The following is a 23,511-nucleotide window of genomic DNA, read 5'->3' on the forward strand; positions in this document are numbered from 1 at the left end:
ATGCTCTGCCATCTAGTATGCCATCTGTTTTTGTATAGTCTTAGGAAGGTAGTGCTGGATATTAAACCAAATATTTAATATGAGATAATTCCTATTGAAATAAAATCTGTAATTGCTATCTGGATGTGAAATTCATTAAAGCTGCTTTAGTATCAAAAGGGAATTGTAGTATATAATTAATATTATTACTGATATTTTAAATGCCTAAACAGTCTGCCTTTTGGAAAATTAATGAGTAAACAATATATAGCATAAACATATATATATATGCCATGGCTCTTTTGAGGTTCCATCTTCCATGTTATTTAAAATATATATATATATATATTCAATTCTTTAAATCTTTTTCTTAAAAAATTACACTGTATGTAGATACATTTTAATTCTAAAAGATTCAAACAATTCAGATATATATAGGGCAAAAAGTCATTAAAGGGCCTCTTTCGTACTCCCCAACTTCTCTTGCCAGAGATAACCTCTGTACGTAATTTGATGTGTAATTTTATCAAAGAATTTCTACTTAATATATTTAAGGTACAAATTTATAGCACTCAGTACTTTTTATACCCAATAATTGTTTGAAAAATTAAAAATGGTGAGCACAGACAATAATGTAACAACGTTTGTATCCGTAACTTTAAATTGTTTGTTCTTGCTACCTGTTTTTTATTTTAATTTTAATTTTTAAAATTTTTTTGTTCTTGTTTTTTGTTGTTGCTACCTGTTTTTTAGGAATAAAGCATTATAAATAAAGTTGAAGTCCTTAATATATATTTAAAACAATATATATTTTTAGCTTTTTAAAATTCCACAAAAATTATATTTCTCTATATACATCTTATTTCAACTTGCATTTTCCACTCAATATATAACTGTTGTTGATATACAGAGTTTGTTCATTCTGAATGTTTAAAATTTTCAAGTTTCCTTTTTAAAAAATCATACTTATTTTTAAAATAATAAGAGATATTTAGGTGTGTGCATTAGAAAAATTCAAATTAACTGCATTCTAAAAAAAATAAGTTTCCAGCATTTCCTTTCAACAATACTTTTGAAACACAGATAAAATTACTTCCTGTCTCTCAGTTTCCTGTATCCATGGTAACCCCTGTTTTACACACTGACTGTAGAGGAACCAATGGGAAGAGTGGTGTTTGTTTTTTAAGTGGTAACTTAAGGAAAAAAAAGGTGGAGGGGTGGAGATCAACAATACCACAGAAAGAAATGGAGTTTAGAAATGTCCCTCAGCAGATTTAAAAAGAAAACTTCTTCTTGAATCAGCCGAGGGATAATACTATGAATTTCCTGTTCTTGGTAAGATTATTTATTTAAATATAAACTTTTAGCTGAAATGAAAATAATTTGGCTTTGTGAAAAACTGTAGTTTAAAGAGAGTTAAATGTTCTTTAATGAATTTGTATTTTCACAAATTGTAATGTTATTTAATTGACATTACATTTAAATCTTAGTTAAGGGATTTATTGTAGCCAAAGACTTTCACCCCTACATCATCACTTGTTATACAAAATTGTAATATTTTTAATTAACTCAGCAAACATTGTATTTTGCAGTTCAGTAAATTTGAATTATCATTTGTCAAACAGTGGGTTAATGATCTGGAGGTCTTAATAATTCTAGAACATGTTCCAAACTTTCATTATTTTATGCTTTCACCATAGTATGATTTGTGATATTTGCTATTATTGGCTGCTCCTAATAAAAACAAATTAGAATGCAAAATTCCCAGTACTTTCGTTTTAGGAACTTTTTGATTGTTTACAGTCTTACTTTCTCTTTTTATAGACAATTCTGATATGAACAGAAAAACCAAGAACAGGGCTATGTGTGGATTACAGTTTTCTCTGCCTTGCCTACGACTGTTTCTACTTGTTACCTTTTGTCTTGTATTATTGTTCCATAAAGAGATACTTGGATGTTCATCTGTTTGCCAGCTCTGCACTGGGAGACAAATTAACTGTCGTAACTTAGGCCTTTCAAATATCCCCAAGAATTTTCCTGAAAGTACAGTTTTTCTCTATCTAACTGGAAATAATATATCTCATATAAGTGAAAATGAATTAACAGGACTTCATTCTCTTGTGGCATTGTATTTGGATAATTCTGGCATTGTTTTTGTATATCCAAAAGCCTTTGTTGAATTAAAACATCTATATTTTCTATATCTAAATAATAATGTTATAAAACGCTTGGATCCTGGAATATTTGAGGGACTTTCAAATCTCCGTAATTTATATTTACAGTCTAATCAAATATCTTTCATTCCAAGAGGAGTATTTATTGACCTGGTTTCAGTTCAGTACTTAAATCTACAAAGGAATCGCCTCACTATCCTTGGTAGTGGTACCTTTGTTGGTATGATTGCTCTTCGCATACTTGATTTATCAAACAATAAAATTTTGAGGATATCAGACACAGGCTTTCAACATCTTGAAAACCTTGATTGTTTGTATCTAGAAGGCAACAATTTAACAAAAGTACCATCAAATGTGTTTGGAGTACTTAAGAGTCTTAAAAAACTTTCTTTGTCTCATAACCATATTGAAACAATACAGCCCTTTGCATTTAAAGGACTTGTCAAATTGGAGTATCTCCTCCTGAAAAATGCAAGAATTAAAAATGTTACTAGGGATGGGTTTAGTGGCATTAATAATCTTAAACATTTGATCTTAAGTCATAATGACTTAGAAAATTTAAACTCTGACACCTTTAGTTTGTTAAAGAATTTATTATACCTTCAGTTAGATAGAAACAGAATAATCAACATTGATAGTGATACATTTGAAAACATGGGAGGGTCTTTGAAGATTCTTCATCTGTCGTTTAATAATCTTACAGACTTACATCCAAGGGTCCTTAAGCCGTTGTCTTCACTGATTCATCTTCAGGCAAATTCTAATCCTTGGGAATGTAACTGCAAACTCTTGGGCCTTCGTGACTGGCTAGCATCTTCAGCCATTACTCTAAACATCTATTGTCAGAATCCCCCATCTATGCGTGGCAGAGCATTGCATTATATTAAGTGGACTGATTTTACAAATTGTGCTACATCTTCGACAAATGTATCCAGAGTTTGGGCTGTAAAATCTCTTCACGTTCATCACAAGACCACTGCGTTAATGACGGCCTGGCATAAAATAACCACAAATGAGAAACATTTGGAAAATACTGAGACTGAGAATGTTACTTTTTGGGAACGAATTCGTACGTCACCTGCCAGTAGGTTTTTTCAGGAAAATACCTTTGGCAATCCGTTAGAAACTACTGCGGTGTTACCTGTGCAGATAACTCCTCCTGTTAACTTGAACTTGGAAAAAAACAGTGCCCTACCAATTGATGCTGCATCAGTGTCAGGGAAAACGTCTTTAATTTGTACACAAGAACTTGAAGAATTGAATGAGGCTTTTGACATTTTGCTTGCTTTTTTCATCTTAGCTTGTGTTCTGATTGCTTTTTTGATCTACAAAATTGTTCAGTTTAAACAAAAACTAAAGGCACCTGAAAACTCAGGAGAAAATAGACTTGAATACTACAGCTTTTACCAGTCAGCAAGGTATAATGTAACTGCCTCAATTTGTAACACTTCTCCAAATTCTCTAGAAAACCCTGGTTTGGAGCAGATCGGACTTCATAAACAAATTGTTCCTGAAAGTGAGGCACAGGTCATTCTTTTTGAACATTCTGCTTTATAATTCAGTTCAGCTAAATGCTGTCTTTAAGAAAACCTCAGTGCCATGGACATACATAAAATTGAAAGCCTCCTTAAAGAATTACATACTTTGTTTGCAAACATAATGAATTATATGGTCTTAGTGTTATTAAAGTATATGTTTTTAATTTGTGAATACTGTATTCATTCAGCAAATATTTTCTTTGATAGGCACTGTTTTAAAGTAACAATAATAACATTTCTGTTTACCAAGCGCTATGCTTAACACTTCACATATCACATATAATCCTTAAACAGCCTTGTACAGTAGTGTTGTCTACATTTTACAGGTAAAGAAACCTGGACAGAGAGAATTTAATAACTGTCCCAAATTCTCACAGCTTGTAACACTTTTTAGGTGTATCTGACTCCAGAGCCCATGCTTTTTATTTCATGCTGTAGTAAAACTGCTTAGATGTTAGGATTGTAATTGTGAAAAACATAGACATGGTTTCTATCCTCAGTAGAATTTGAAATCTAGAGGAGATACGTGATTACTGTACAGTATGGTAAGTGCTGCACTTGGAGGACCTATGGGTTTTAACATGTGGAGGTCAGAGATGACTTTGCAAAAAACATGACACTGAAATGGATCATAAAGGAAAAGTAGAAATTAGCCTGATGAAGAGAGCTCAGTAATGGGTAGAGGTAGCACCATTTTAGAAGGGTAGAAGAAAGATTCTGCTTTTTAGGAACTAAAAGAAGTTCAGAATGGCTGGAGTTGCAAGTGATGGTGTAAGATTTGAAGCGGGAGAGAGATCAGTTGATGAAGGATATTGTAATTTCATGCTGTATTCTGAGGGTAATGGGGAGCCAATGAAGAATTTTAAGCAATGGAGTAACATAATCAAATTTACCCTTTAGAAAGTTCACTCTTTTTCTGGAAGGAGAAGCAAGACTGGAGGCAGGATTATTTGGGTAAGAATCGGAATCCCTAATCCAGGTGACAGATGTGGAGGTCTGGGCTAGGGTAGTGGCAAAGAAGATCTATAGATTCTAGATATTCTTTGGAAGTAAAATGAACAGACTTGGCAAATGGATTAGGGGTGAAAGGTGGGGGAAAAGACAAGGATGTTAGGTTTTTGGCTTAGACAGTTTTAAGCTGCTTTCTTGAGGTAAGAAAACAAGGAGTGGGGATATGTGTGGGGAAAAGTAATGGGTTCAGTTTTAGATATATTGAATTTAGGGTTCATTTGGAATCTATAAGTGGAAATATCCAACAAACAGTAGTTCAGGAGAGAAGTCTATCTTGGTAAAGATCAGTAATTCTTAACCTTTCATTTGCCCAATACACTGGAAGCATGTGTTACAATGTTAACAATAACCACCACCACTTGGGTCATGATGTTAGGAGGCAGGTAAGAATAAGACCTTGTAGAAGGTGAAGGAGTCCTCAGGAGATGCTGGTAGACATGATTGAGATTTGAAGTGATGTAATGTTTTTCTCTATTATATAAGTTTATACTCATTTAGCACTGTAGTACTCATCATATAGTAAGTGCCCATGCTCATTGATTGGTTAATAGTGACCTGAGCCACAAATATATATTTTAAAAATTTCTTCTTAAGCATTGTATCTTATGTTTGTGTCTGTCTTCCCCTTACAAATAAAAAGTTGTATTTTTTTAATTATTAAAAGTAAATGCTATCCATATAAAATTAGCCTGAAACAATCTGGGAGTGTTCAACCAACTGATGATTATTGAGTTTGTATTGTGAAACTGAAATATTTATTAGAAGGTATTATGTTGTCAATTATACTTTAAAACACAGCTTGCTGGGTCCCACCCCCACTCCCACCCCTCCATTTCCTGATTAAGTAGGTCTGGCTGAGGTGGGGCTTGAGAGTTTGCAGTTCCACCAAGTATACTGTTTTTGCTGTTGGCCTGCGGAGCACACTTTGATAACCACTACCTAAGTTATTTGAGAGGAAAACTGAAAGGAGTTGAGGAGTGGTTTGAGACATGACATATATAGAAATTGCAAAGGGAGACACTGCATAAGAGTTGTAAAACAGTGCTCTACCTTTCCCCACCTAGCTTAAGGCTTTGCCCATGGTGGTGATTTCAGCAGAAAATGTGATTGTATTTTAAATAAATATTTTGCTTAAATTGCTTTTTTTCATAATGGAAGAGCGTGTGATGCTTGTTTCACTGTGAATGACATTTTTAATAATCTTCTTTGTTGTGTCCTTCACCCCCTACAATTCCAATTAAATTTTTTTCTCTAATTACTTAAAGTACATGTTCATCAAAATAAATTCAAACAGTACAGACATGTATAAGTTAAAAGGTAGACACCCCTTTATATCCTCCCTCTCCACTACTTAAAACTATATCCTCTTAAAAACGTTTAGGAGCAGCATAGCTGGTTATTTGAAGTTAGGAAAATCACTGTAACAAAAATTTATCTTGATCTTAAAACAAAATTCCTTCCATCTTCATAGAAGGCAATTTAGAAATTGTATGAAAATTTTGCATTTTTATATGTAACTTATAATTGATTTAGGCTCAGCTAGAAAACTTTAATCTTATTAGTACCAATTTATGTATGGTATGGTTGTATAAGTAGTATTACAATTAAGTGTTCGTTTCAGTCTCTGTCAGCACTCAAGCCTTTGTAAAATGTTAGCCAGCTCACATTTCATTGTTGTTTGATATTTGTGCAGCTTAAAAACTTATTTATGGGCATGGTCAACAGGAAGCAGGTGAGCGCACACAGGTGTGGCACAGAGCAGTGGAGGTAGAGTGTGGATCTGCGGGCAGAGGAGGAGGAAGGAAAAAAAACAAAAACTTATTTAATAAAGGTAAAATCGATTTGAAGGACTATGTACTTAATAATTTTCTGATATAATTTCTGTATTTCTTTATTTCACATTTTGATCAACCCTACCATGAACACAACAGCTAAGTTAAAACGAAATAACAATTTGAATTAATATAGGTTGACAAGCTTACCCTTTTCAAGATTTCTGTATTTCTCTACCACCTACTAAAGGTTTTTGATTAGAACACTCAAGAACAGATAGGCTCCAGTTTAAAATGATTGTGTTTCAGCATAGCTTTAGAAACAGAATCCATTTTTTTTCCTTGAATATTATAAATGATGGTTAAATCATTTATAATATTGGTTTCCATAGCAAACCAAAAAGTCTTTTTTTCCTCCCCCATAGCAAATGAGAAGTATAGAATTCAACTACCAATTTTTATAACATTATCAATTTAAAAATATATATCTTTTAAATATATTTAGAATTCCAGTGTGAAATTCAGAAACAGCTCTTCTGCTATAACTGGGAACTTTTCCCAACCCCCTCTAGCATTGGAGTAGAGAATTTTGATGTTAAGCTGTGGTGAGGGCGTCAGAGGGATGGGATAAAGACTTCAACAGGAGTGCCCAGGAAATAGAAGGCCACTGTGTTTTGAGTCAACGACAGTTGGATGGATTATTCTCTTCTTTCCTATTGTCTTGTATATTTTACTTTGGGGTTCCCCAAGTAATAGAGCTCATCTACACCAGTGTTAATAAAAGACAAATATTTACCCTTAGACTCTAAACATAATATTTTTTGAAAACTTACTGATATATAAACCACATATAGAAGTGTAACCACCACTCAGGTCAAGAAATAGAACATTCAGACATAACACATGTGGAATTTCTTGAACTTATAAATTCTATGAATACCTAAATGATTAAACTTTGAGATAGAGGGAGACCCACAAGTAATTTAGGGCATTTTTTTTCTCAATTATCTCACCCATACCACAATAATAGTAAGATCTGCCATATTTGTTTTTTGGAGGTACAAAAATGGGAGTAAAGTCTAGGCTTCCCTACCAAGTTGCTCCCACCTGTACTTCCTTGTGTCCTGTTTGGTCTTCTTGTTCTTCTCCGTCATAAAGGTCCAGCTCTTTTAATTGTCTTCTATTACTGGTCAAGGCTAGAAAAATGTACATATGAACTTGTAATATGATGTATTCTTCTGACTAAAAGGAAGGAGAACGAGGCATAAAGAGAACGTGTGGCATAAAGAGAAAGCTGTTCTGTTTATCTATTTTAAGACTTTATATCCATCTACCACTGAATAGTAATTTAATTTTTTTCTCCCAAGAAGACCATTTTATTTCTTAATAAAATTTATATTTTTCTTTTCTGTTATTGGACTTATCTATGAACCCTAAGGCTAGTGGGAGGGTTGTGCAGCAGTTTTCTCAAATTGTTCATTGTCTATTTCTTAACAATTTTAATAACTGAAACAATAATAGAAATAAGGTGATAGGCCCAATTTTTTCTATACTGGTATTCTAAGGTATAGAAAAGTAAAGTTTGAAAGTAAAGTTTAAATTAAAGCATAGTTTAAATTAAAATGAGCCCTCTACCGCTTGTCATCACTTTGCTGAAACTAGTAGCCTCTGTGGCTGCACATTTTAATGTGGAATCTCTGTGGGTTAAAAATGAAACATTTTTGGTGAAAAGCAGCATGATAGTGATGAATATTTAGTATGCCTGTGCCAGCCCAGATGTGCCTCATCTTAGTGCTTCTTTCTCTTTTTTTTTTGTTTTATTGAGATATATTCACATACCATACAGTCATCCGCAGTTTACAATCAGTTGTTCACTGTACCGTCATATAGTTTTGCATTCATCACCACAATCAATTTTTGAATATTTTCATTACTACCAGAAAAATAAAATAAAATAAAAATAAGAATAAAAATACAAGTAAAAAAGAACACCCAAAACGTCCTAACCCCCCCCATTATTCACTTAATTTTTGTCCCCATTTTTCTACTCATCTATCCATACGTGGGATAAAGGGAGTGTGAACCACAAGGTTTTCACAATCACACAGTCATACCGGTTAAGCTATATAGTTATACAATCATCTAGAGTGGTCAATGATGGGTGATTAAATGTACAAATATAAAAATGTTTTTACAAGAGGGAGAACAAGTGAATGTCAACTTTGCAAGGTGTTGAAAAATATAATCCATGCAAACCAGAGTCTATAGTTAACAGTAACACTGTAATATGCTCCCGTTAATTGTAACAAAGGCAGTATAGCAAAGCTAAATGTCTGTAACGGGATATAAGGGAGGGGTGTGGGATTCTTGGTGGTGGTGGTGTTGTCTGACCTTTTTATTGTATTTTATTTTTTTGTTGTATTTATTTTTAATTGTATTTTATTTTTATTGTATTTTATTTTTATTTTTTATTTTTGTTTTATTATTTTCTTTTATTCCCTTTTATTATTTAAAATTTTTTTGGAGCAATGAATGTGTTCAAGGGCTGATTTTGGTGATGAATGAACAATTGATTGTACACTGTGGGTGATTGTATGGTATGTGAATATATATATCTGTAAAATTGCAGGGGGAAAAATAAATGGAGTGATAGAAATGCTGGAGAAAATATGGATAGAAGGATGATGTACCTATTCACTGTAGTTGGGGAAGTAGACTGGTGCAGCCCATCTGGAGGGCAGTGTGGTGGTTCTACAAGAAGCTAAGAATGGAATTGCCGTAAGGTCCTGTTACCCCATTATTGGGTATATACTTGGAAGAACAGAGCAGGGATACGAATGGACTTTTGCACACTCTTGTTCAAGGTGTCAGTGTTCATCATTGCAATGGATGGAGGTGTCCTAAGGATACATCTGATGAACAGAATGGTGAACTGTGGTGTATCATGCAATAGAACATTGAGCGACTACAAGAAGGAATGAAGTTGTGAGGCATGCAACTAGATGAATGGACTTTGAGGACAGCATTTTGAGTGAAATAAGCCAGAAATGAAAAGACAAACATTACAACACCTCACTAATACGGACTAACTATATTTTGCTTCTGACTTTCAAAGCAACATGCAATAGAATAAAGGGCACCATATTTTAGTAGGAAGTAATTTTCTTATACTGAATAGTGTGGCAACCTTGTATATATGTTGTTTTCCTATTTTCTTTCTCTCCATTTTTTCGTTGTATATCTTGGGTTTCTAAGACATATGTTCTTAGTTTGGTTCTTTGGCGTAGGAAAACATTATTTTTTGCCAAATACCTTCTATAGAATTCCTTTTTGTAGCCTTAATATATGAGTTTACATTTTCTTTGTATTTTGTTGAGACCTCAAAATTTTTTATGCTCTAGTGCAATTTCCTTTTGTTTTGGCTTCCAAAACCTTTTATCATCCTCAGTTATCTGCCTCTTAGGTATGAAAGCCTCTTTGAACACCATCTTCTAGAATTAGAACCAGACCAACTTGTGGTTTTATTCTTACTCAGTGCAAATACAACCTACCACATGAATTCAGGGAATAGGATTACAGGCAAATGGAAATCCCCTGTGAAAGTCCTGAGGCTAGAAAGTGTGTATCAAAGCAAAACAAAACAAAACAAAAAAAATGGCTGATTTAACTAGAGAATAGTGAATGTGGGGAAAGGGCTGTTAGCTCTGAGGTCAGAGAGGTAGGAAGGAGCCGCCAGGTCAGACAGGGCTGGGTAATGATTAGGAATATGTTTAGGAGTTTGGATTTGTAGTTGTAGTGGAAAGTTATTGAAAGGTATAAAACCTTCAAAGCAATAGAAGGACAGGATCAAATTTGCAAAGAGCACTTTGTTCTGCTCTGTGGAGAATGGATTAGAAGAAATCAAGAGTGGAAACTTCCCTACTTGGGAAGTTATGCAGTAGTTCAAACTAACGACAGAGCTGTATTGTAGCACAGTGTTAGTAGAAGGAATATGGAGAAGTAGAAACAAAGAAATTTTTCAGAGATAAATGTGACAGGATTTGGTGATGAATTGGGTGTGAATGAGTAGAAAGGTCAAAGCTGAATCTTGGTTGCTGGCTTGAGTCACTAGATGGATAGAGATGCTTTTTAAGAGAAACTGGAAGAGAGCCTGATTTTGCCTTTTGTTTTGTTATTGGTTTCTTTTGTTGTTGGAGAGGTACTCAAAGGTGTGGTGTTGGCTATCATGAGATTGAGATGCCCATGAGGCTGCCAAGATTGGATGGGAAAGACACAGATGTGTTTAGGGTTCTGAAGCTCAGAAAGAGGTCAGTGGGTGTGCTAGCAGTTTTTAGGAAGAATTTGGTAGTGAGCCTACATAAGGCAGGTCTAAATATAAAGTGATCATCCATTTTCCCTGTAAGATTTTTTTGGTCAACTTGAATACATATAGTCAAATGTCTAGTTTTAATACTAAGTTGTTAGCTTAATTGCATATATGTGTTTTAAATAATGTAATCTATTACTTTAGAAAGATTTATTTTCCCTGTTATTTCATGAAGCAGTTTTTGAATGCTTCATATAAATCTTTGACATCATTGTCTTAATCATTACTAGTAAATGTCCCCTTTTGATCATCTAACACTATTATAGAGTACATTATCTTCATATCTGTCTGAGCTGTGTGGCATACAGCACTTTCCAGAAATTTAACCCTATACCTTTTCATATAGCTTTAATCACATTAGCATAGCTGTGTGTCCAACATTTACAATTTGAGAGATCATGCCCTTAACCAACCAAATCCCTGTTAAATCCTTGTTAAATTTCTTTACATCCTTAAAAAAAAAAAAAAGAACCATTAAGTCGAATGATACCTATAAGCATTCAGAATAAGCATCAATTGGATTTTTTTCACCTTGAGTTCTCTCCCAGTCAGTGTCAAGTCAGTGTCATACACTTCTTTTCATGGAGTCTTAGTACATCTTCATTGGGTATTGTTTCTTACAGCATAGTCTTTCTTTTGAACATCATGTGATGGCAGTTTCTTCTCATCTATCACACATAGATTCATTATACTTATTTCTTATTGTCTTGAAGATAGTGGATTTTTCTTTTTGACTATGTGTGTTTGTGCACACTGGAGCAAAATAAAAGCTAATTGGGGGAATGGTTTATCACATAACAGCCTTTGTAAGGACCATTGTTGGGCACAAAAAGATTCAGCTTTCATTTTAAGATAACTTAGTGAATTTCCACTATGAATTCTTAGCCTGTTTCCTTGCCAGTATTTGTCAGGGGAACTAGATTTATTAATATACTTTTCCATGACTGTGCAGAGAAATACTGTGTAGAAAGGAAGGATATGTGTTTCCATTTAAAGTGACAAAAGTATTTGCAGCTTAGTCCTGGAAAACATCTAGGAAGGAAAAAAAATTTTTTTTAGTATCTGGTGTTACAGAAATTCTGGAATAAGACTATAAATCAGCACTTTCTTTCAATAAACTGTTATTTGCTTAATCTTGTTGAATGACATGCAGAGAAATATAGTTAAAAGAATATTTTGTGTGGGTGTGGTCTTTAGTACCTAAAAACTTGTTTATTTTCTTAAATTGCCCTGACTTTACTGACCTCTTATATTTGAGATATAATAATGCAAGAGAGACTTCAAATATTCATTAGGTGTGATATATGTAAATAGTATAATTGTGGTCTTTTTAGATAAGTGAAAATTCTAAAGTGACTAAGGTTCTGATTCACTTCCTTCTTGGGCCTATACCATGAAAAACTGTCACATAATCAACTTTAGCTTATAAAATAGTTCTGTAAAGTTAATTGAAATTTTTGTATATGTGTCTGTTTTCCTCCCAGGTCCAAGGGGATGAAGAGGTGACATAAATATGTAAATCCATCACTTATAGACAGATAATTAAAGGCACATGCTCTGATGATGGGTCAAATTATTAAACAATGGAAGTGCAAAGTGCTTATTAGAAAATATTAATGAAAGTTGGACACAGAAAGAAACTGGAGACCTGTTCACATTCAATCTAATATTTTTTATGCTAACCAAATAAATATTGAAATATTTCATTTATTTGTGCCTGTGGGGATTGAACAAGTTGCTTTTTTTCTAAGGATGTTTAGTTTAACACTTGTGCCTCGGTAAACCCAAGGAAGATAGAATAATTTGTTTTTCTTTAGTACATAGTTTTCAAAAGCAAGGAAAAATCTATCTGCATTAAGTTTCTGCAATTCTCCAGATATATTTTTATACACCAGAAAATGTCTTAAAATGCCGCACCTTTAGGAAATACTAAGACAAGATTAAGAACGAGTACAGTTTCATTTACAAGTATTATTTTGGCTGAAAAATAAAAGTTAACTGAAAACTATATGAAATTATTTTAAAAGATCAAAGGGCCTTTATTTGCTACGACTACAATTTTTCATATCCTCACCTATTTATTTAACACTTATTATATATTTGTATATATAACATCATTTATCACATCCTTGAAGAACAAAACAAGCAGATAGAAAGATAGGATTGTCTTCTTTCTTCAGCGTATTTGTAACCCATGTTAATATATCACCAAGTATATAAAATTTAAAAAAAGTGAGTGTTTTTGACATGAAGGAAGAAAATATTCAGATTACTAATACTTATCTTTTAAATTGGTTTTACTTTCAGTCTCTTATCTTTTATCCTCAATGTTAAACTTTCCTTGCGTTTTCTAAAATGAATGTTTCAGAAAAAGATTTCCAACACAGCCGCCTTCTGTTTGATTTTCTGATTCATGTCTGGTGTGGACTGATCAATTGTAATGTCTGCAGCTCAGCAATATATACTTGTAATTAAAAATTAAAAGGTAAAACAAAGCTATAAAAAGAAAACAAGGGAGATCAATTCTCAAGCTTTTGGGATCATTGATTTCCCTGATTATTTACTGAGTGTTCACATTATGCTAATGTTATCCTGTAGAGGCCCAGTGATCACATGACTGACTTCTGCAAGTATGGGCCCGGGCCGCAGTGTTTCTTTCTGAATAGCATGTACAGGAAGAGCAGTGTGGACCTGTATCCTCTGACTTGTGTCCAGTGTGTTCTGTGGATATCATTGGACTTAATTCATTCTAATCTTTTTTAACACTTTTTTAGTCAGCCATTCACTAATTCTGTCTTTCAGCTTTCTATAAATCACAGTTTCCTGAACCCATTAGATTTCTCTAAAAATTTTTCCAACTTTATTCTCATTCCAACAGTCTCATCTAAACAATATATTGTCATTATATATGAGAAAGGGGTGAAGTTACTGCTTTTGGCAAGAACTGTGAAATCAGAAGTTTGTCTTATCCATATTGCAGTTTAATTATCAAAATCTGTTTTTAGCCTTGGAGGCTCAGACTCATGAATGTGCATGTCTGAGTTGAGACCTGATTATCTGGATCTACATAATTTGTTAATTCAACATATTGCTAATTACTTGTTTCTAATTTTGGCAAAGGTATAATTTCTTACCTTCTCCCCCCAAAACATGTGCCTATGCTGGTAGCACCAATGTTGATGAAAATAATTTGAAGTAAAATCTGTAATAAAATGTCCTAGTTACCAAATTGTGCTGTTTTTATATCTTCCCCTACACCCCCTCATAACTAGCATTTGCCTCATGTAGTAAAACACAGACTCGGGTTGCCAGATATGTTTGGAAAATTTATAGTCAGTAATTAACTGAGAAAACACACAACATTCAGAAATTCCATTGATTTCTTGTGAAATTTTCAGGTCTCCTAGAAGGTGTAGGGTTGATGCTTGGAAGTGACATGAGTAGAGAAGGCAGCTACTTTCTGAGCAGATTGGCCCTAGATAATATTGAAATAAAGGCCCAGTAAAGGGTCTTGGAAACTAGAGTCCAGAGGGCTTTTTTGTCTTTTTTAGCTACTTCAGGTCAGTTGTTGATAGCTTTGGAGTATGTGCACTATTAAAAAGGAGTCTCAGGTCCTGCCCTGCTCTGTGCTGCGAAGGGGGAAAAGGCTATATTCCACCATGTATCTGCCCTTCCTGAGTACAACCTTCATTTTATAGGCGAGGAAACCGAGACCAAGAGAAATGAACTGACTTGAGTAGGATCGCATAGTTAGTGGCTGATGTTTTAGTGCAAAATCATGTTCTTTTTCTATGGCATTTCTCACTAAACTTAAAAAAAAAGGTAGACTGTGTTTCTTTAGAGAGTTTTTAGTTTTTATATAAAGGAAATATGAGATCAAAAATACATCCTCTTGCAGAAGGTGTTATATGCAGATGAAAATGTATTAGAATGATATGTACTAGTTATTATTTTGCCCATCTGGTGATTTGGTTCTCCAAAACCTGATCACATTTGAACAGACAGACAAAAGAGTTTGACCTTACAAAAACTGGTATATGACCCAAACTGTGCTGATCCTGGGAATTACTTTGCCAAACAGTTTCATTGATTATGCATGTTAATGCAACATGAGAAACACTTTTGTTCCTTGCAGGAATGATACTGTAAGTACCCTAGAGGCAGGAATTGTAATTTATTCACTTAGTTTTAAACTCAGGTTTTATAATTTAGTGTGCCAGTGGATGCATACGTACTTCCACTTTTTTTAAAAGTCAAGTTTATTAAGGTATAATTTATATTTATATTTATATATATATAGTTATATAAAACATACTCTTTTTAGGTGTATGGTTTTGACATGTACACAGTTCTATAACCACCACCATGCTCAAGATACAGAACATTTGCATCACCTCAAAAATGTTCCCGTGTGCCCCTTTCAGTCAGTCTGCAGTTCCTAGAAACCACTGATCTGATTTCTCTTCCAGTAGTTTTGCCTTTTCAGAAAGTCACGTAAAGTGTAATCATACAATATAGCCTTTTGAGTCTGGCTTCTTTCTCTTAGCGTAATGTTGAGATTTATCTGTTTTGTTGCTTGTAGCTGTAGTTTGTTCTTTTTTATTACTGAGTATGATTCCATTATACATGCTTTCCACAATTTATCCGTTCACTAGTTGATTGACATTTGGGTTGTTTGCAGTTGGGAGCTATTATGAATAAAGCTCTAAGTCTTAGGAGACTTGTTTTCATTGCTCTTGGATAAATAACTATGAGTGGGATTGCTTAGTTGTATGGTGATCATGTATTTAACTTTATTAAAACTGCTGGAGGGTTTTTAAAAATGAACATACCATTTTGTATTCTTACCAGTAATGTGTGAGGGTCACAGTTGTTTCTTATTCTTGCCAGCACTTGATATTGTCAATCTTTTTTTTAAATTTTAATTAAAATCTGTTTGTGATTTTAATTTTCATTTCTTAGTGAGTATCCTTGCATGTACTCATATGCTATCTGTACATCTTCTCTGGCAAAGTGTTCAAATCTCTTGCCCTTTTCTAAATTGCGTTTATTGAGTTGTCAGAGTTCTTTATATAGTCTGGATCCAAGTCTTCATTCAGATAATATAATAAATCAAAGAATATAAAAGTATCTCTCTTTTCTAATCCACTCCTCTAATATTTAGACACACAAATAATCTAGTGAATGAAATTCTTTTTAATGTTATATGCAAACTTACAAGGTAAGAAATATATTTTGAAAGTCTCTTTTGTATTTCAGTACTAAGATTTATTTCTCTTCATTTTAAGAGGATAATTAGGAAAAAAGAGTAATTATTGGTTGAAATACTCCAATTAACTTGTTTTGCTCCTCTTTTATTCTAGTGTTATCCAAGATAAATTCTGTGGAATTATAAACATCTCTGTGGAGGGCCTGCATGATGTCATGACAGAAGATTCTGAAACAGGAACTTATAAAGAGTAAGTGGGTCATTTAATTAATCTCATTCGGGTTTGGGATTGCTGCATGGTTTTTGTTCAGTATCACCATATGTTCTAGTTTGCTAATACTGCCGGAATGCAAAACACCAGAGATGGATTGGCTTTTATATAAGGGGGTTTATTTGGTTACAAAGTTACAGTCTTAAGGCCATAAAGTGTCCAAGGTAAGGCATCAACAATAGGATACCTTCACTAGAGGATGGCCAATGGCGTCCGGAAAACCTGTGTTAGGTGGGAAAGCATGTGGTTGGCATCTGCTTTCAATGGCCGTCTTCAAAATGTCTTTCTAAACTGCAGCACTCTGAAGTCCTTCCGTTTGTGAGCTTTTATAGGGCTCCAATGAACTAATCAAGACCCACATTGAATGGGGGGGGGCACACCTCCATGGAAATAATCCAATCAAAGGTATTACCCATAGTTGGGCAGGTCACATCTCCATGGAAACAGCCTAATCCAAAGTTTCAACCTGATCAACACTAATACATCTGCCCCCACAAGATTTTGTCAAAGAACATGGTGTTTTGGGGGACTTAGTTTGCTGATGCTGCCAGAATGCAAAACACCAGAAATGGATTGATTTTATAAAAGGGGGTTTATTTGCTTACACAGTTACAGTCTTGAGGCCACAAAGTGTCCAAGATAATACATCAACAATTGGGTACCTTCACTGGAGGATGGCCAGTGGTGTCCAGAAAACCTCTGTTAGCTGGGAAGGCACATACATGGCTGGCGTCTGCCCTGGAGTTCTGGTTTCAAAATGGTTTTCTCCCAGGATGTTCCTCTCTAGGGTGCAGATCCTCAAAAATGTCACTCTTAGTTGCACTTGGGATATTTGTCCTCTCTCAGCTTCTCTGGAGCAAGAGTCTGCTTTCAATGGCTGTCTTCAAACTGTCTCTCATCTGCAGCTCCTGTGCTTTCTTCAAAGTGTCCCTCTTGGCTGTAGCACCTGTTCAAAATGTCACTCACAGCTGCACTGAGTTCCTTCTGCTTGTCAGCTCACTTATATGGCTCCACTGATCAAGGTCCACCCTGAATGGGTGGGGCCATGCCTCTATGGGAATAATCTCATCAGAGTTATCACTTACAGTTGGGTGGGCGCATTTCCATGCAAATAACCTTATCCAAACATTCCAACTTAATCCCACTAATATGTCTGCCCCACAAGATTACATCAAAGAATATGGCCTTTTCTGGGCGACATAATACATTCAAACCAGCACGCTGTATCAGCTCAGTATGATCATTTTGTAATTTTGTGTATTTTGTATCTTATAAAGAAAAATTTACCCTTTATTTTGCTTATAATATTTATTTCTTGATCTTGAGATCAGCTTTATTTATTAAAATTATATTGTGATTGGGCTTCTTAGGTTTAATCTTTATGATTTGTCTCCAGATTTTTTAAAAATACCAAGTGTATTTTAGTGCATATATTCCTTTTTTAAAAATGTTTGGAGCATGTTCTTTTTTTCAACTTATGAAGTTCCCCTGCCCTTTGCGCAAGTTAATGGGGAAAAAGGGGTGAATTACTCTGCATTTGTCTGGTTAAAGCATCGTTATTGCCTTTAAAGTGTTTGGGGTCCTATGGTACTTTCCAAAAGATAATAGTTATTGTATTTTTTATGAGACTAGTTAAAATCATTATTATATTGTAAGGAAAGATGGTAATTTCATGTTTATACAGCTATTAATTTGAAATTTTCTTTTTTAAAAATTAATCACTATGTCCTTTCGTTGTAGTAGAATTGCCACACTTTTCCTCTTATTATTGCTATTAGTAAAGGGCACATTTCATATAATGATAAACAACACTGCACGTGATGCCAGACTACTGGACTCCTCATGAATAAAATATTGAGTCTGTTTGTTTTTTTTTTTTTTGACTCTTTCTAAAATCATCCATGCACATCATATTGTTTTGAAAAGGATGGAAAGTAGATATATGTGTTGAATCTTATTAAACATATATATAGATAGATGGATAGATATAATGTGTCTGTGACATGGCTTCACTTTTGGGAGAATAGAAGTTCAGATGATGTGGAGACAGCTGCAAAAGGGCTTTTCCTTTGGAGTGTATAATTTAGTTGTGGGGGATGGGGGAGCTGATGGCACAATGAAAGACTAGTAATAAGTAAAGTAATTATATACGTTTGTGTAGAACACACACAGTAGAATTCTAGGTTTGCTTTAACAGAAGTTCAAAGAAAAGGCACTGTGGGTCATAGTCTTTAGGAAGGGTAAGAGTCAGGATTTAGAAAGTAGAACAAAATTATAACAGGTTTTATTTAGAAGGGCTGAGAGTCTGGAAGTTGACAGAAGTAGTTTGTACATTATCTAGTGCAGTTTCATGATTTTAAATGTCAGGATATGACCCAGCAAATTAGTGAAAGAGTCAAGACTAGAGCCAAGGTCTTGTTACTCAATATGCCAAGCCCAGCCATGAAGAAAAAGTGTTGGGTTTAGAAGGAGAAGATGTTGGAAGTAAACAAAAACTGACCAGAAAGCGATTCAGGGATCCAGATTAGAAAGGCCTAGATTCCAGGGTTAGTGTATATAGATAGCTAGAACATATAACCACTGTTTTCTTCTCTGAATTTTAGTTTGTAATAGGGATTAGACTAGTTTTCTGATAATCTTCCTACTGTGAAATTCTGTGAATTACATAGAATCCTATGAATTTAATATCCATGAGACTGAAAGGCGTAATTAGACTTTTAGAAAAGTCAGTGTGAGACAATGAAATAGTTATTTAGCTAACAGCCTCCAACTTTCCCTTCCTGTTTATTGAAACAGTTTAGTCAAAGAAAGTTAATCTTTCCAGTTCTGCTGAATTCCTACTATAGTCTCATTTAGAATGAGTTGGAACAAAGGAAGAAAACCCTGTCTTCTTCACCTGCATAATAAAGCCTGGTTGACAATTAGCCTTTATTCAGCCTTGTTTGTGTCAGGCAATGTGCTGTGGGAGGAAACGGCTTCAGTGGCTGAAAAAGGTGCATTGTCCTGAAAGAACTCAGAGCCTAGAAGGGTTGATGACCAGTGGAGCAATATCTGCTACAGGAGAGGAAAGGGTCTGGGAAAACTTGAGAATAGCTTCTGAGAATGTGTAGTATAGTCTGCTTTATAGTATCTCATTTGACACAAAGCTCTGAGTGTATTTATTAAGCATACTGAAGAAAAGTGCTTGAGAAATACAAAAGTAGAAATTGAAAAGAATTGATGAAGGTGGTGATATTTCAGTTAATACAATAAAGGATAACCATGTGTCTAAGAATGGGAAAGGTTGTTCTAGGTAACTGGTATGTGATAAGCAAAGACATAAAATATTTTGCCCTGTGGATAGTTTTGGTTGGGGGGGGGGTGTGTGTGTGTGTGCGTGTATATCTCCTGAAAAATACTACATTATTAAAATAAGTCTCTTAAAAAAGGCAGAACTAGGCTTTTTTTTTTTTTTAAGTATGCAAGTAAGTTAACAGAATTTGGAATGTAAAGTAAAGCAAACTACCATTATAAGAGAAACCCTTCCCTAGAGATCCACATTCTTTGCAATTATAATACAAGTTTGTACAGCAAGTTTGTGGTTAGTATGCAGGAATCCTTGTCTTATCATGCAGCAAGTTTGTGGTTAGTATGCAGGAATCCTCGTCTTATCATGCAGTTCTAAAATGCATGCTTTTAGAACTTTTTCTTGGGAAGGATGTCTCCTCGACTTTTCATACCAAGAAGTGATAATGGGCTACTAGCACAGGACAGTAGTTCTAGTGCACCTTGGGAGTATAACTTTCCTGGCTGTATCTTCTTCCCTGTCACTAACTCAGTGCTGAGAAAAAAAATTTCTTTGTTACTCTCTGTACCCAGGGTTTGGTATTAATAAGAGAAAGTTTGCATGGTACATTTCTCCTTATTAAATAACTGTGTTGATACAATGATCTCATAATTTTCTCACTTTGTGCCAGAATCCATTGTGCTGCACCATATTACATCACTGTTCTGGTTTGCTAATGCTGCTCTTTTGCAAAACATCAGAAATGGATTGGCTTTTATAAAGGGGGTTTATTTGGTTATAAATTTACAGTCTTAAGGCCATAAAGCATACAAGGTAAGGCATCAACAAAGGGTACCTTCACTGGAGAAAGGCCATTGGCATCCGGAAAACCTCCGTTAGCCGGGATGGCACGTGGCTGGCGTCTGTTCCAGTGTTCTGGTTTCAAAATGGCTTTCTCCCAGGACATTCCTCTCTAGGCGTCTGCTTGCTTCTGGGTTGCATTCTCTGTAAGCTGCAGCTCCTCTAAGATGTCACTGGTTACTCCAAGGTCCTTCTGTGTGTGAACTCCTTTATTACCACTCCAGTGATCCAATTAACACCCACCGTGAATGGGCGGGTTAACACCTCCATGGAAATTATCCAATCAAATGTTTCACTCACAGTTGATTGGGTCACATCTCCATGGAAACACTCAAAGAATTCCAGTCTAATCAACACTAATACATCTGCCCCCACAAGATTGCATCAGAGAACATGGCATTTTGGGGGACATAATACATCCAAACCGGCACAATCACCTACATAATGCACAAAAGCATTGTGGCTCCAAGAGGCCAAGCCCTGCAGTGAGTTAAGGATTGAGCTCTTGCTGTTTCTCAAGGCTTTGATTTCCAGTCTAAGGTTCTTACTCTTTAATCTAACCAGTGTCCAAAAGTTGTATTTTTGGTGATGGAGATTGGGGGAAAAGGACACCCCTGTCCCCTGGAAGAGCAAGCTTGATTAAGCTTCTGGTGTCATGCCATACCTGTCCTCAGCCCAGATTTAAAGTTATTTATGAAGCTGGGTCAGGAATTGCCCTTCATCTGTACTGAATACAAAACATGAGAAACCAAACTTTCTTTGCCACAGTTTTTTTGAGTAGGAACCTATGACTGATAAATTATTGAATTCTGCTATTCTAAATTAGTAAAGAGTGAGTTTGTTCCACCAACATGATTCGCTAAACAATATTCATGTCTTTTCTCCCTGGAACCAGTGTCAACTGAATAGGAAACTGTATTATCTCTGCTAATGGTGAAGAGCAGTAGTGCAGATAATCAAAATAAAATGATATATAATGATCCTGCAGGTACAGTGATATTAGGGACTGTCTCCTCATAGCCATAGTAATGCCATTTAGAACACAAAGTAGACTCTTACATAATTAACAATACTTTAGTGATATTAATGTTTATTGTTACTATTATAAAACATTTATACTAATCTACAGAAATGTGAAGATTAGTGGGAAAGAAGTATGTATTGTTATTGTTCGTAAGTATCATTTAAAAAAGAAAGGGCACACCTTGTTTTGTCAAGTGATATTTGGTTCAAAAGTTGCCTATAAATAAATTTTCTATCTTAAATACCCAAGAAAAATGTACCAGTTTTTTTTTGGTGTGGGCTTCTTTTCAAATTGAGATATCTTTTCTTAATTAAAAAAATAATCTAATTTATCTAGTCTGTTGCTCACATTTTAATGCATACAAACATGACTATTCTCAGTGATTTTGAGGGCTCGCTTTTAGTATGTTATAGACATTTTTATTTATTTAAAATGTCTATTTTTTTACTTGTAGCTGCATGTTGATGTCTCATCTTGAGGAACCAAAAGTAACAGAAGATGAAGAACCACCCACAGAACAGGATAAGAGGAAAAAGATGGTAAGTTACAAACGTAGCTTCTAAAAATTAGGGATAACCAATATCATTATATTCTTTAAGTTTGAAAACATCTACCAGTCCATTTTTTCATCCATTCATAGATGTATCCAGCCATCCCTTGTTGTAGAATTAATGTAATGCATCTGAGTTTTGAAATTTGCTATTACCCCTAGAACCAGATACATTGTATTTTTAATATAGGAAGTTCCAATTACCTCTTGATCTGAAATAATTGTGTCTAGTCTCAGCAGAGCAGAGGGTGCATTCTTTTTTTAGAGGAAAAATGTGACCCTCAAACTCTATTTAAGTTGTAATGCATATTCTTCTGTTTTGAGGAAACTTACTGAAATTTCTTGCATTCACTGTTATTTTACAGATCTTCCCAATGAACTTTATCTGAGATACATCACAGGCTTTTATAAAAATGTCCTGAAATTCAGCTAACTGTTAAATTGTTCTGAAAATCATTAATTCTTACTTCAGGGATTCAATAAGAAAGAGGAATTAAAAAAATAAGAAACATCTAAAATATCTTGCCTTTAAAATTATTTGTAATCTTGATTTATTAAATACTTATTTTGGCACATGAATATAAAATATGTATAAAATGAATGTAAAATAAATAAACTTTTTTCCCCTTTTCTCTTAGAATCTCTTCTAATCTCCTGGCCTCACCACTTACTAACTTCATAGTGCCTTCTTTCTTCATTTGCAAAATGAAAACAACAGTAGCATCTACCTCAGAAGTAAATAAATTAGTTAATATGTAAAATAGTCATTGGATAATATTGGACACCTAGTCATTACTGTTTAAGTGTTAACTATTATTATTCTAGTCTGATCATGGTATTCACTACTTTGAATTATCCCACATTAACCCTCACGGACTTCATCCTCATCATATAGCTAAAACTGTTCTGCGTTGACAGCATTTTTAATGTTGTATTTGTTTAACTTATTTTACTTGGTTTTCATGCTAGAATTCATCTCCCTAGCAACTAGTGTAGAGGGAAGGACAACATCCAAGGACTCAAAAGATCTGAACTCTAGTCCTGTTTGTGCTGTTAATTGTGACCTTGAACAAGTCATCATCTTGTCTCTCTCGAGTTGTTCCCTCATCTCATGAGGGGGTAATTGGATTAGTGGGTCTCCAGTGCTAGTGAGCTAAAAAATTATTTGATTTTTTAACTCTTAATACCGTTCATTTCCTTCCTAATACATAGGGTTCTGTCAAAGTATTTAATTCTGAGTTTACCTCTGGAAATAGTTCTACCTTGAAATGAGACTATATGATATTTTAAAATACACAGAAGTTTCTTTTCTTCCATTACAGTGTCTTTGTCTTTCCCCACCTTACTTTTACTTTTTTTTTGGCATTGAGCATATCATTAGTGTTACCAAAAAAAAATGTGATAATGTTTTTCATCACAAGATTCTGAACTTTCAGTGAATAATAGGTATTCTGCTTCTGTTCAGTCATCAGCTTTTGTGCACACCTTATT

At 34.5% G+C, this 23,511-nt stretch overlaps 2 protein-coding genes across 3 annotated transcripts in view; both read left to right on the forward strand.

The window, feature by feature from the left end:
• Nucleotides 1–23,511, forward strand: part of IPO11 (importin 11) — a 297,051-nt gene that overhangs the window by 239,662 nt on the left and 33,878 nt on the right. Inside the window, exons 28-29 of the mRNA XM_037799092.1 lie at nucleotides 16,204–16,299; nucleotides 21,925–22,009. Coding sequence (XP_037655020.1) covers nucleotides 16,204–16,299; nucleotides 21,925–22,009 — 181 coding nt within the window. The remainder of the gene's footprint in view (nucleotides 1–16,203; nucleotides 16,300–21,924; nucleotides 22,010–23,511) is intronic.
• LRRC70 (leucine rich repeat containing 70) lies at nucleotides 1,056–4,744 on the forward strand. 2 transcript variants are annotated; one of them, XM_037799094.1, is made up of 2 exons: nucleotides 1,056–1,314; nucleotides 2,857–4,744. In XM_037799094.1, exon 2 carries the CDS (start codon nucleotides 3,012–3,014, stop codon nucleotides 3,708–3,710), a length of 699 nt encoding a protein of 232 aa, XP_037655022.1. In that variant the 5' UTR covers nucleotides 1,056–1,314; nucleotides 2,857–3,011; the 3' UTR covers nucleotides 3,711–4,744. The 2 variants fall into 2 exon arrangements, with proteins under 2 accessions (XP_037655022.1, XP_037655021.1); XM_037799093.1 differs by having other exon boundaries at nucleotides 1,224–1,314; nucleotides 1,804–4,744.

The sequence above is a fragment of the Choloepus didactylus genome, chromosome 11 (genome assembly GCF_015220235.1).
Source record: "Choloepus didactylus isolate mChoDid1 chromosome 11, mChoDid1.pri, whole genome shotgun sequence".
In the NCBI taxonomy this organism is placed as follows: Eukaryota; Metazoa; Chordata; class Mammalia; order Pilosa; family Megalonychidae; genus Choloepus; species Choloepus didactylus.